Below are 14,534 nucleotides of genomic sequence, written 5' to 3'. Positions count from 1 at the left end.
TTTAAAGTTAATTTGGTGTTTGTTGCATACGTTCAGTACATTGGAACTGGAAAATGGTGAAAGTGAATGTAGAGATAATTGCGAAGCAAGTAACAATAATCTTCAGTGTGACGTTGTAGCCGTCTCCATGGATATTTCATTAATTACATACGTTGTTTACGTTTATTTGCTTCAACGGGAAAATGAACAAACATAAACACGAAGAAGAAAAGAACCCGGAAGATTTGAAATTTAAATCTAGGCCTGTGACGGCCGGTGGAATACAAAATGGCATTCGATTCTTCACGACCGCCATGAACGCGCTTGATCGAATTGAAGGTCTTATGAGCGAGATCGAGCAAACAAAAGCCTTAGTTCATCAGATGATGGGAGAATTCAGCTTGGCTGGGGGAAGAATACGAATTAGTCCCGAGGGGCAAACGAAGAAAGTTCGGTCTGAAAAGAAAGAGCTAAAGGATAACGACGTTTTTGCCGCCTCCAGGTAATAATGAGTGATCTTTTAGGCGCTTGCGCAGTCTCGCGCGTCCTCGTTTGAGATTGAGAATTACAATCACATTACAAAGTTAATCTTACCAGAATCTAGCTTGTAATTTTTTTTTGTAAAACTCTTTGTTTCTGTAAATTCTGTTTTCAGTCGATTTTTCTCTTTCTTAGAATGATTCATTTCATTTACGATAGTCTTCGTTCCTTCACAGATGCCAAAAGCGTTCAAAACCGAAACGAAATAAAACCCTGCTAGAAATCTGCGAAGAATGGCAGAAAAAGTAAGTAGCCGTAACACTATGCAAACCCTGTTCTTTCAAAAACTTAACATATCGTAGAACTCCGAAAGTAAAGCCCCCCACCCCCCCCCCCCGAAAATAACGGCTCCCCGAAAGTAACGTTAATCTTTTACCTTCCTATTGAGCCCCGAAAGTAACGGCCCTCCGTAAAGTAGCGGCCCTTTGAAGAGGTCACGAAAAAGTAAAACTCCCTGATCTCAAGCGCAATGCGGTTAGAGCAACCTGACTGCAGGACTGAACAACTTGAAGAATTATTTGTGATTTTATTTCGAACTTTCCGAACTGAAGTTTTCTTGAAACTACAGTTTATAAGGTCTATTTGTCTGGCAGCAGATTCAGTTGCTTTACGATGTAATGCGACCATTATACTTTCGTCCAATAGTACCAATATTTGTAGGGACGTTTTCGTTTATACAGTCTGCTCTGTTTATATAGGTACTTTTAGTAACGTACGTGAAACGGAACTTTTAAATTCATGGAATACCCGTCTGCTTCGTTTGAAACGGACTGTGAATTACCTTATCAACGTATTTTAATCATCCGAAAGTAACGGCTGCCAAAAAGTAACGGCTACCCTTAACTAACGGCCCCTTTTGCCTGATAAATCCGAAGGCAACAGGGGCCGTTACTATCAGAATTCTACAGAATCACGATTTTTAAGCCTTTTTGATTGAAGAGGTGCCAGTTATGGTGCATTTATTGTAAGGTTGGTATTTACCACAATGGCTGACTTTGTGTAGGGTTTACCACTTGTTACCAGTCCCCAATCTAGGTATATTTTCCCGGCAGCATTGTCTGCAGTAGAGCGGTTTTTACATAGTGTGGAAAGTATTTTCTACTTGGTTGGGTTCTACTTTACCACGCTGAGCGATTGGCCCCTAACCAGAAGTTAAACGAAAGCCAAAAGCGGTGCGTTTTACTCGTTCTCCGTCGCTTCACGTCAGCTACATGTATTTACATCGTGTTTTGATTGGCTCTCTGGGTTGTCTTCGTACTTTGGGATTGGTTAGATCGATTACATTTATTTTCAGGTTATACTTCAATCAATTAAAAACCGCTTTACTGGAGTCATGATATTTAGAGAAAAGAAAATTCACGTCGATTAGTCTGGGACCGCCTTTAAATAGTCCAATTTCGATATATTAAAATTCAGCCTAAAACAATAGACCTCGGTACGAGGCTCAGATCTGCCGAATAACTACAGAGTTTGTGAGTTTTTTCCCCAGAGCCTCGTGCTGAGGTCTATATTGTGTTAGGCTGAATTTTAAAATGTGGAAATTGTTCTATTTCTGTAGTTCATTTTTCAATGAGATAATTGTGCACTCATGATCTAGTCTTTCCGTCACCTCACGCTTTAGTACAACTCTCCTAAACAAACGAAAATGAATATGTACAAACTTTAGCCAAAGGTTTGTGATCAACTGGGACAAGATTCACGAATCAGTTTAGATGTCTCGTAAGTATTGTTTGAATACAAAGGCCTGATGTTTTGAAACAGTGCTTAAGTTGAGCCATGCAGGACGTTAAGCCCAGGCTTCATTCGTTCGATTTATTCTCACTAAACCTCTGGTCAGATGTCACTCAGTTTTTCTCATTTCATTTTAGGAATCCAAGATACATGGATAATAAGTAGCTCGATTCCAGTTTTACAGCCCTGTGTTGACGTATCTTACTGGATGTTATGTTACTTCTCGAACGTATTTAAATGAAGTTTTATTTTCATTTCATTTTATCATTTTCATATTCCAAGAACTGAGACCTCGATATAATTAAACAGATGTGTGAATTAGGATTGCGGAAAATTATTGCATCCTTTAATAAATCCGAATAAAAACTGTGTCCAGATATTTGGTATCGTCGATATTTCTATTTGTATTTGTTGTCGGAGTCAGAAGTGGAAGGAAGCCAATTACTATTCTAAACATGATAAAGTAGTGACGCCTGTTTGTACGTATGCCACTGGTGATGTCTCATACTGGTCTGTGGCAACTGACTGTATTAAACTGTATGCCCTGTCATATTAATAATTTTAACACCTTCTCTGGTTTCTAATCGCCGCATTTAGAGTAACTACAGCGTTTGTTTTTTTTACAACACTCAACGATAAGCAGAACTGATTCTCTCTTGGACACACACTTTCTTTGACGGAGTCCAGTTTGTAGACCCATCTTTACATTAAAATTTTCATTGAGATTTAGTTTTGTTCATTAGTTCTATCTTTTATCTAACTGAAGAAGCGAGTCGTGAATTTATTAACCCATTGAAACCTGGAGATTTTTGGAAAAAGTACATTTTTTGAACATTTTTTGACATGTTTAGTATAGGTAATCATACAGTTTTTCTCGTTCAATTTGGAATTAATTTGCACGAGTGAGTTTTTCAAAAAGCTGAAATTGCACGAGCCGCTCCGCTATAAACATGACAAAATTTGCAAAGAGGAAGTGCTAGAATATCTTTCTTGAAGCCATTTTTTTCTTTCGAGAAAACTTTTTTCAAAGTTTCCGCACTAAACGTTCATCATCATTTTACGTGATATCATTGACTTAGAAAATTTCTTATTATCTTTCAGCCAATCATAATCTAGAATTGCGATGTGTGATTTGCACTGGTGTTACACTTTTTGTACTGCTGTTACACTTGAACTGCACTGCTCTCAGCCAATCAGAATTGAGTAATTTTTTCATGTATATTATTAGCCCGGATATGAGCTAAATTAGCTCCAATCTACTCAAAAAGGAATTTGCAACATGGCAGCATGCCTCGTTTTATCACATTTTTGGGAATGCGCGGAAATCAATTTTTTTCGACTTAAGGCTTTTTATTTTTGTTAATTTTGTTTTCTCCTTTCTTTTCTTTTCTTTTTTTTTTTTTTTTCGCTTTTTCTTATCTTTTTGCTGCAGTTGTTGACCTACTACTGGGCTTGCTTCCAGTTCAAGAATTCCGCGGAAGCATCATCGAGTTGGGAAATTCTTAGTAGGGAGTAGCCATCGCCTCTATTTTCTTATTTCAAATTTTGCACATAATGGTATATAATATCTAGATCTCCGGGACTTCACGCCCAACATTCTTTGGCCGTGTCGCGCGCGTTTTGAATTTTCCTTGCCTGACAAGCATCTTAACTGGATTCTCATTAGCATCAGGAGCCATGGCTCCTGATCCCAGACATTTTACGGCCGAACACCCCCAAACATGCTGCGCTCCCTTCGGGCGCCAACTGTCACATGAGAACAAATGATCATTAACGTCCGGTAAAGCATTTTTGACAAGTGCCGATCATGAGCTTGATAGAGTCCGCTAAAAGCAAATAGAGCGCGTAAATACGCTTACTTTTTATAATGATATGGCTTCGGACATTTGCCGCGTCTGTCATTGTTTGTTTAAAAACAACGAAGTTTGCAAAATGGAGATACACAAGCGTGATCAAATTGATGCAAGAAAAGGACGTCTCTGTGCAAATGTATAGCTTTCTCGACGGGCTACTAACCAATCAAATTGCACTATTTCCCCCCGTTCGTGGGCGAACGGAGTTCGGTAAAATGTTTGGGATTGACTACAGGCGATTCCTTTTCTCCCCACCCCCACCCCCTTCTCGCGCACTTCCCCCCCCCCCCACCTCTGTCAATATTTTTGCTCACCTCGCTCACCCGCTTGCTTGCTCGCTTGTTCGATCTCTCTGCCTGGGAAAGGAAAGGCAACGGCTGCTACGCAGGCTAAGACACACCCTGCCCGTGTGAGTGTGTTTGTGCCTATCCTTGCACAACAGTGTAAATTCCCTGTACGTGGCCAGCTTTGAAGTAAGCTGCTGTATATGCGTTCAAATAGGAACCTTTCTTTGAGTATTAGTTTCCTTCAATCTGTGACAAAAAAAGACAAAAATTATCCCAAGGAGCTATGAAAAGTCACTATTGTCAATCTCAAAGGACATTATTCCATTTGATTGACACCAAGATGTTAATACGTCACACTAATTAATATCTCTATAAACAATGTCCTGCTAACAACGCTCTGACTACGTTTTTCTGTCGTAAAATCAGCAGTGCGAATCCTAATTAATCATAGCGGTATTGTTATGAACGTTGATGACCGCTACCAGACTAATGTGCTGAAAATTACTTCTCACGAACCAGGTTACTATGATCTGTGAAGTGATCGTGGTACGAAAGAAACAAGGCAGTCCGTGATATCTAGCCCCCTGTATCAAATTTGACGTAAGTTTGTGCAAGGTAAGTGATTAACTATAGTCTATTTACCAAATTTTGCCGGACAACAATGCATTTGCAAAAAATTCATTGTAATATGCGGGACGGATTAGTTTATTTTCTATTATTCATTCTTGGTTCACACTTGTTCGTCAGCCACGTTTGGTTGGACGAAGGGAACCTGATCTGCTCCTGAATAATTGTTTTCATATTTTCGCAGAAGTTACAGTGTAGATGCCTTTCTTTCACACTTTCAGGTAAATAATGTTTGCATTGAGTTCGAAATAAATACATTCTGTTTTGACCGCGAATTGTTGAAGAACTTAATCATCATTTGTCGTGCAAGTACAAAGATTGCTAAACTGTATTTTATCTGAAAGCGTCAGGCGATGGTAAACGATATTGAACCTTTTGGCTGAAAAAAGGTAACTGTGTTTTGCCACTAATGATACCAGGATATTTTCAGACTTGTCTTTCAAGGGCGGTTAAACTTGTGCCGGCCAGTATTAGATCAAATTTAGCTCAGCAAAGCACGCAAAACAAGCAAAGAGACAAACGAGCTCTAAGATAAAAAGACACAGAAAAAAAAATCAAGATCTTTGACATCAGCTTTCGGTTGATCTACTGTTATTTTATTAGATTTTCGCCGGATATCAAATATGTAGGTTTCCGTTTTGAATCAAATAACGTCTGATTGACTTTTGGAGGAGAAAGTAACGGAACCATAGCGTGACATTTGGCTTAAGGGAAGTGAAATTGCTATTTTTGTAAGTTTTATGGTCAGCATGAAATGATGATCAGAGGAAAAAGTTGCCTCATTTTGTAATCGACTCTTAGCTTCCAGTACGGTTCCTCGTCAGTTTGCATAATCCTTCTTAGTTTGTGCGCCTAGACAAACGTCGCGTACGAATATACTGAAATCTCATTAGTTTTGTTTTCAAATGGTTTTCGCATAAACCTATTTGGATTGTTGCCATGGAAACCAGACTGCAATGGTCTTTATCATTTTTAGGTATGATTGATATTGTGCTGTCGGATGCATGAATCTTATGAAACACATTAATTTCACATTGGACTGACTGACTTCGTAAGATCAATATAAAACGAGAAAGACAACAAGACGCTGTTATTTCAATTTCGTAAGTAAGGAATAGAACGAAAGGAACTAGAAGGAAGGAACTAAGGAACTAGAATAGATCGCATTATCTACCAAAACTGAAACAACAACAACAACAACAACAACAACAACAACAACAGGCTAAAAAGCCTGAAGTTTGCTTCTTTTAATTATCAATACGTTTCTCAGTTTAAAGACACTTAATAAATTTCCTTCCCCCACTCCCCTCTCACCTCGCTTCCCTGAAATTAAACCAACGAGAAACTACCAATTGAAGCTTAGGTTTTGATGCATTTGGCACCTGACATTTAGTACTTGCCAGTTAGCACAGATTTGAGCCACTTTTACTTTACCGAAGCCATGGGAAATAGTCGTCAATGTGTTAAAAAACATCTTTTAAAATAGACCAAGCCTATTGCTTTGTACATGCTCCAAGAAGAAAAGAAATTTGTATAAGTAAAGTTGGGTCCTCCAATCTAGTCTCAGTGAGTAACTAAAAGCAAGGATTAACGGAAAATGTGTAAAAAATCTTAACGAAAAAACGGTGATTATGAGTTTAGGACCAATGATAGTTAATTACTGACCGATTATCTTTTGCAACACCAAAAGCATTTTCACCTTGACCATGTCTACGTCAAGTGGTGACTAACAAAAGTGTTTCCAAACGTGCCCTTAAATCGTACTATTTATAATATTGGGAACAATTTTAGCGCGTTCGTTGTGATTTCTAAATAACAAAGCCCTGTTTTACAGTCTGGAATATGCGATGCGTTCATACACTTCATTTTCTATAAATGTTTATCTTTTAATCAAATAAATTCTCCTAATTCTGAGAATAAAAGATTAATTGACTGCGCTATCGAAAGAATATCCAACGGTTTTGTTTTTATGAGCACTTGTTCGTGTGCTTCGCTGTCATGACAGCTCAACTGACTCAAACTGCGAGGTTTAAAAAGAGTGGCTTGTGATTTTATTAATTAATGTAGGATTTTCTTTCTCTTATTTTATTGTGTTATTGACAAAAGGTTCTTTTTCGACGGCACGCGAGAGAAATACCTTCGTTTTCACTGTTGAGATGCATAAGAAACTTCTGGAAGAGTTTGCTGGTTGATATCAGCACTGGTGGCATCCGAATTCAGTTCGAGCTTTGCCCTCGTTAATTATCCGCTTCTAAACACAGGTAAATAATCTAATTTTCCGTCATAACAAATGGAAGTTTCTATTGAAGTAAAGTAAGTAGAATATTGTCCCGTTTAATTAATAAAATTTGGCGCTTTTTTGGTTAAGTGCGTTCTTGAGAGACAGAGAAATTTCCTTTTCTCAATTTGACAGTTGAAAGATATCTTTTCCAAAAGCTGTTGAAACAAATTGCTGCTGTAAAATTTGAATTCATTTGGGCAATTGCTTTATTGCATATCAACAAATTAAAATAACATGGTTTCAAAATGAAGTTCAAATTTTTTAAGAGAGTCGCTAACATTTATATGTAATCCATCAAGATTAAACGATGTTTTTTGCGACCAGACGGTCAAAGATAAATCCTGTGAAAGACACCATCAACTTATGCTACGTTCCTACAGGCAGAACAGAAGGAGTGAGCTGGAATTGAGATATATATCGACTGTTACAGTCGGAGAGGGTGGTAGCCTAACTAATCGCTTGCCACAAATTCAGGTGATAACATATCCACAAAGAGTGTAGATATAATCATCCTCGGAGACCCAGGGGCAGCTAGTGGAGACGAAGCGATATTTTCGGGACAACGCGATAATTTCGGGCGACAGTTAACACCAAGAGTGGGAGTTCCCCTGAGCAGTTACTCTTACCGAACCAGTTCCAGAAGCGTTTGAATTCCTTCCCTCTGATTGGCCAAAAATATGTTTTTCTGGCCACTCAGCAAGGAGGTTCAGCTGGGCTACTCAATCGACTTCTTACATGAAGTGGTGTTCCTCATCAATCGTCGTAGTTGCTTGGTCCGTACAGGGGAAAGATTTTTATGGAGAGTTTCAGAAAAATTAATAAATAAACGAAGCCGAGGAAATCGCAAAATGTCACTGTAACTCTCGATTTCTATGCGTGATAGTTGACGAGGGCTGCACCCTCGTCAACTATCACGTGATGGAAATCTCGAGCTTGTAATCTAATTGTTAACCATTTAAGGAATAGAAAACATATACCGTGTTTCTATGGAGTTTTAGAATAAATCTACAAGCGTTTTATATCACGAATGCCGTTAGCTGATTGGCTACGCTACTCACTATCTATTCTGTTGTAGACAGTGAGTAGCGTAGCGGTGTGCGCTTGTTATCGTGCTGGTGGCCCCTTCTTTGCGTTTTCGAGGTGTCTGTGAAGAGGATTTAGATAAAGTTTTGAACGACCTGTAGATTTATACTAAAACATTTAGATTATTGGCTCTCGATTTCTATAGAAATCTCGAGCTCATAATCTAATTGTTTATTAGTATAAATCTATTAGCGTTCTATCACGAATGCTGTTCTAAGATTGGTTATTACGCTATTCTGTTATAGATAGTAAGTAACGCAGCAGTGTGCGCTTGTTAACAAAATAACAACCCCTTCTTTGTGTTTTTGAGCTATCTGTGAGGAGGATTTAGGTGAAGTTTTGAACAACTAGTAGATTTATACTAAAAAAATTTGATTATTCGCTCTCGATTTCTTTCGCGCGATAGTCACGGTTGACTCGGGCTGCGCCTTCGTCAACTATCATGCGATAGCGATCGAGAGCGAATGATCTAATTATTTTCTAATGGTGTTATTGGTGTTTCCATGTTTTCAACTGGGAAATTACAGTTCGTTTATTGTTCTCAAGATTAAAAAGAAATTGAAATTGCTTTTAACCCCTGGTACCACCGTTAACTCTACCAAGAGTATTCCGTGCGAAAGAATCTCCGCGAGCAGAAAAGAAAAGCAAACAAATCAAACAACCGAATAAACAAACAAACGCACGCAAAAGAAAGAAAGACAAAGTTGGAAAAAATGAAGTTGGCAGGTCTGCACAACTGACTGTAAAGGACAATGCTTTACAGAGTGTGCGCTCCAGAAACAATCTGACCTTATTCTGACCTGAAGGCGCCTGTCCATAGAGTTTATATCTCAAGCGCTTGACGTATGCAAAAGTAATTAGAATGGTCTCCCACAAGCATACCCACGTCGCTAACTACAGACTTTTCTCTCGACGTCATGTGCCGTGAAATAAATACATTTCAAAATGAATGCCATGGCTGAAATATTCTATAAGTACGGTGCAATTTGGTTGAGGCTCAGTTACAAATTGACGAAGATATCAAGGACAGGAATACAAATAAGATTTTACAAATTTCGATGACAAGTTCATCTCTTAGGGCAATTTGTACCGCGAAAAATTTGTTTTGAGCTTATCAGCTTAGCTATCAGATTAAAGGTTTCCGACCTGGACCGCGTGCATTTTATATCTATCACCCTTTGCTATATTCCGTTACATGCTTTTCATTTTTACATCCCAACACAATCGTTGAAGTAATGTAAACACGTTTACTGCAACTATTATTTCAGCAAGTCCACTGTGACCTTCATATCGACCTTGTCTCATTCGCAGAGTCACAGCGGAGTGGTGAATAGTCACCGGCGCCGATCGCTCCTGGGCCGGAACGTGCCCAAACGTCTGCCTTCATCATGAGAATATCAACTTGTTTGATCATCTTCCTTTACCTTGCTACACGGCTGACCCACTGTTTCTATATTGGAGATGGTAAGTATCACAACGTTTCTTGTGGCTTTAAAGACTTTAAAGCGTATTCAGCTAACTTCTTCGTGTACAGTAGTTATAATAGTTAGCAAGGGCACTTAATTGACAAAATTTCTTGGCAACTCGTGTAGTGGAGCTCTGGATACTTATTGATACAACAAATTCCCAGCAAAAGTGTTGCTGTTCATGATCTCATAGAGATAAAGTTCTTTAGAAAATCCACGACATCCGCTTTCAGTCATCACAAAACGAGTGTCTGTTTTTGAAATCGCCTCAAGTTCAAGAATTTAAGGTTTGACATTGACTTCATTGTAATGACTACAAATGTACAGCCCTCAGTCTTTTTAACCGTTAAGCCGTTTATCTACACACTTCAGTTATTTGAAAATGTTGTCGCATTATGTTCAGGCTCATTGCGTCAGATAAGGTGTGCATCTAATATTCAAATGCTGTTCTTATAGTTCTCTGTTCTGGAGGACTTGATAATGTGACATTCTAGAGTGGATTATAAATGCTGATCAATTGGTTCTCATTTCAAATCAGAAGTAGTAGGATTTCAGTGTTCACGGGAAACAATCTTATAAGCCACATATTGCACTCGAATAAACTTGTCACTTATTGAATATGAACGCTTATTGACCAATTTTAGATAACAAAATGAGAACATATCTTTAAGCGGATTAGTGTGTAGAAACTTGGCAGTGTTTTGATGACGGATCAGTTGAAAGGATGATCTTTCAATCTAGTTATAAATATGGAAATAACTCCTGCTGATAAGTATGTCAAAAAACAATTTTGTTTTGTAAAATATTACTGAGTTTATTTGCTATGACAAGACGATAAAGGATTGGTTCCGCACGTGTTGCGTAAAATAAACTGAAAATTATGCGGTGTTTTTTTTTTTTTTTTTTTTTTTTTTTTTGAGTCATCCAGATTGCTGTTTCAAAACGTATCATATTATAAACATATGTCACGAGTTTTGGTGACCCTGTCGACCGTGAATTAAAATGGCCAGTGAAAACAGTTGAGACTGCGAGCAGTCTCGTTTTGCTCGGAAATCCGTGTGGGAAGAACGCAAAACAAGTGAGCGTGTGAGCGTGACTGCGACTTGCAGCTCGCGGCTTCGCATATCACGCTCGCACGCTCACGACCCGCCGCTCGCTTGTGTTGCGTTCTTTTTTTCGTTCCCCCAGTCTAAAAACGGTTAAGCACAGTTTCTCTTGAAGTCTCGCCGGTAGTGAGTATGACTGACCCTGCCTCTCGGAAATAGAGTATATAAATAAACTGAGTCATAAACGCAAGGTGGTAGACCCGTAGCCAGAATCTTTATAATTACCTTTTCGTGTTGGAACTCTCTGAGCTAGGGACTTGGCTGTATAGAGGAAATATGGTCGTGTGAGGTGAGGGTTGCATATATACTGTTCAATTATCTTATTGGACACGTCAGCCCTAGACTTCAGCCTCATTAGTGAAGATAACAGTCATGCGCGAAACCTCAAAAGCCAGTCCGATTCTCTTGATGGCAGATTAAACAATTTAAATTAGGTGAATGTATCATGATAAATAGGCCATCCGGCTATCACCATGTTCATGCATGTACTATGAATAATTTTGGTCTCAAATACAAAGTAACACTGATTGCATTCATTCTGAATAGGGCTGCAATCAGCCAGCTAAGAAGGCGACAGCGCCGGTCCTGTCAGGACTGGCAGGGTTTTTTCTTTGCTCTTTGTTTAGTTTAACCTTTCTAGCATCAACCTGTAAAAATAGGATAGTGGTTATTGGTCTTGACGCTAAAATCGAGAGAATTTAAACTTGCTTTCTGGTTGCCATGAGTGATTCCTTTCTCCAGCATTTTATTCTTTGCTCAAGTTTTATTTGATATCTGCTCACAGGCGTTTCAGAGCAGAGGGTCGTACTGGCGGGGTCTCTGACACGGTTCACGGACGGAAAAAATAGCGAATCACGGATCACGGATATCAAAATTTCGTTTTCCCGAATCACGAAAATAAGCAAGTAGTATATTCTTTTTAATAACCTGCTTTTACACTAGAAAGTTCAAAGAAAGCAAAATCATGAAAGGCTAAGTCAAGGCTTCATAAAAATTCTTGTTTTTCGGCAATTTCAATTTCAGGAGAAAGTGAAAACAAACAGCGGTTCCACACATAACAAACAGGTTTCGCATGGTATTTTAAACTTGATGTTTCGTATGTTACAACGTGCAGGACTCGCGTCTCAAAATCACGTAGAATAGAGTGGTAAAATCATGAATATCGGTTAATAATTCAAGTTCTTCACGGTCACGGATCACGAAGAATAATTTCTTAAATTCACGTTTCACAGAAAATAAAACCAGCTAATCACGCATCACGAGAATACCTCGTTAGGACCCTCAGAGCAGTTGACACTACTTAGTTGCGATATAACCGTAACGTTGAAAAAAGAAGCCAAATATTGGTTATGTATTTAACGAATTCTGACAAATTCCGCTGCACCCTCGGGTGAGTTCACTACCATAGTCGATGCGCATTATTGTTCAATATACATGTCACTGGAATACTTATACCCACTCGTCCCGCGTTGTACGCATTTGGCTTGATTTAAATCGGTTCTTCTGCTTGAAAAACTGCCTCTATAGAACTACATCAAGAAACATCGGACATCACCAGAGTCACGGTGAAAGCTGAAATTTACGCAATAGACGCCTAGAATGCTTGAAAATGCACAGATTTTTCTGTAGGGAATCCCATTCTATGCTGTCCGCGGAGGGTTCGTCGACCTGTCAATCTCAAAAGAAAAGAACATGGCTCGTGAATTTATGACGTCCCTTGTCCGCTCTTTGCATTCGCCATGAAAAACAATGCCTTAGGACTTATGAAACAGTCTCAAATATTTTTGTCCCATCCGTGGCTAGTCATGGGGTGTATTTCGACTGGGACTATTACACAAGGACAAAATAGCGATATCGACTGGAAGGGAATGGAAAGACCGATTCTTTGAACCTTTGAACTCGAACTAAAACTGCAATTTTACTCCCTATATCTCGAACTCGATCTAAATTCTCAGACCAATGGTCCTTTCAGCCTTGGAGGTACGAGACATTGGAATTTCATTATTACATATCAAACCCGCGTAATCAGGCTTATCAGGCCAATTATAGTTTGAAAAAAGGTGGTGAAAAGACGCCGAACTGTCAATCACAAACGTAATTAATTGGCAACAGTTCACTTACCTTTTTTTGTAAATTTGTTCTGACGTTTTCTTTTCTATTCTCAAAAGTATGACGTATTTATTCCTTTTTCGTCATGACCAGTCTAAGCTGCTTTTGTTAACAACTTATCCTTAGTTTGATTAGTTTGTTCTTATCGACCAATCAGATTGCAGTTTTGGATTAAACAGAAGCAAAGGTCAACACTGACGTCTCAGGCTGACTTAACAATTAAAATAGGTTGCTTTTAACGACCAAAAATTCTCAAGTACACGAGTAAGGTTAATTAAACTCAAAATGCCGAATAATTTTGGACGCTATGAAAATTCCATTGTGCTCTGATGATACGTCAAGATTGGAACTTTTTAAGTGATAAAAAATTGTTTGATTGAATAAATCTTGAGGGCATAATTAGATCAAAGGCACTTCAGCGTTTCCAGTGTGATAAGGAATTTAGCCCGCGTTTAGAAAAGTAAATAAGTTTTGTATATACTGCAAATACAAGTTCGAAGTTTAGAAATATGTGAAAATGGCCGGTTCAACTGAAACGTGTTTTCTCGTTCACTGTCTTTCGTGGATCATCTTGTTGACACTTTATGGTGTGCTATCAAAAGGTTGGTCAGTAGTTGATATTTTCACCATATGCTGTAATTTTTGTGTGATAACAACAAGGTTAAATGTCATTGTTTGTCTTACATCGTTGCAGTTTGCCCAGTATCATCTTGTGTAAGAATTTAGTTCTATAAATAGTCCAATATCGAGTCATTTTGATCTTGTGATTATAAGTTCTAATCGACCAAACCTTGGAATAAGCGCTTACCTTGGTACATTTGGTTTAATCTGTTATTCAACCAAATCAATGAACTTTGTTGTCAGAAACTTTGTGGCCGAACTTGTTTACTCATTCAGGTTATTTGCACCTAGCTTAGTCACAATTTTTTCAGTCACTCCTTTCAGAATGAAAACCACGTGTTAATATCACATAATCTTCTCCACGAGCGAATAACAGGCTCATCATAAAATAACAACAACATATAGAACATTTCTTCCTTTGGAAATCGAGTTCAGCCTAGTTACTTTAACAGCAGTTTCTAAATATTTTGCAATCCTTTATGAATATTTCATGATTGTGGCCTTCATTTGTGGACAAGCATGGGGCAGAATTTATACAGCAGTAATTCTATGGGTTAGATGTCAAATTATATGTCTTTAAATTGCGATTTTTGGTTGTTCTAATTGAGTTTGCTTTCCAAACATTTGCTTGTTAACCGAGCAAGTCAAAGTCCTTGAGAAAAATTTTCATGTGTATGATGGATGTAAACAAGGACTACACAGGCTTCACTGTACATCTGCGTCTCCAAATCAGATCAACCTGAGATGCTTTAATTGTACACGGACTATTTACTATTATACTATTCTATTTCCCTCAGTACATGAAATATTTCATCAGCAAGAAATAATGATCAATTCAAATCGATCTCTGA

General features: G+C 38.4%; 2 protein-coding genes across 4 annotated transcripts in view; both read left to right on the top strand.

Annotated features, from left to right (window-relative positions):
- Positions 1-147: 147 nt before the first annotated feature.
- LOC110056190 (uncharacterized) lies at positions 148-2,415 on the top strand. The gene is made up of 3 exons (XM_020762637.2): positions 148-481; positions 696-764; positions 2,388-2,415. The coding sequence occupies exons 1-3, from the start codon at positions 183-185 to the stop codon at positions 2,413-2,415; spliced, it is 396 nt and encodes a 131-aa protein (XP_020618296.2). The 5' UTR covers positions 148-182.
- Positions 2,416-4,803: 2,388 nt separating this feature from the next.
- LOC110056119 (polycystin-1-like protein 2) overlaps positions 4,804-14,534 on the top strand; it is a 32,102-nt gene continuing 22,371 nt past the window's right edge. The window contains exons 1-2 of one of the 3 annotated variants that reach the window (XM_020762560.2): positions 4,804-5,005; positions 9,693-9,845. In XM_020762560.2, the coding sequence (XP_020618219.2) occupies positions 9,770-9,845 (76 nt within the window). In that variant the 5' untranslated portion in view covers positions 4,804-5,005; positions 9,693-9,769. Of the gene's footprint in view, positions 5,006-9,451; positions 9,846-13,282; positions 13,665-14,534 lie in introns of those variants that run through there. The other 2 variants (XM_089293007.1, XM_020762559.2) reach the window with 2 other exon arrangements.

This window comes from Orbicella faveolata, unplaced genomic scaffold (assembly GCF_042242905.1).
Source record: "Orbicella faveolata isolate gen_17 unplaced genomic scaffold, um_ofav_v1 contig_24, whole genome shotgun sequence".
NCBI classification, from domain to species: Eukaryota; Metazoa; Cnidaria; class Anthozoa; order Scleractinia; family Merulinidae; genus Orbicella; species Orbicella faveolata.
Note: the sequence above shows the minus strand (reverse complement) of the source record. Positions and strands in the feature narration are given on the sequence as shown.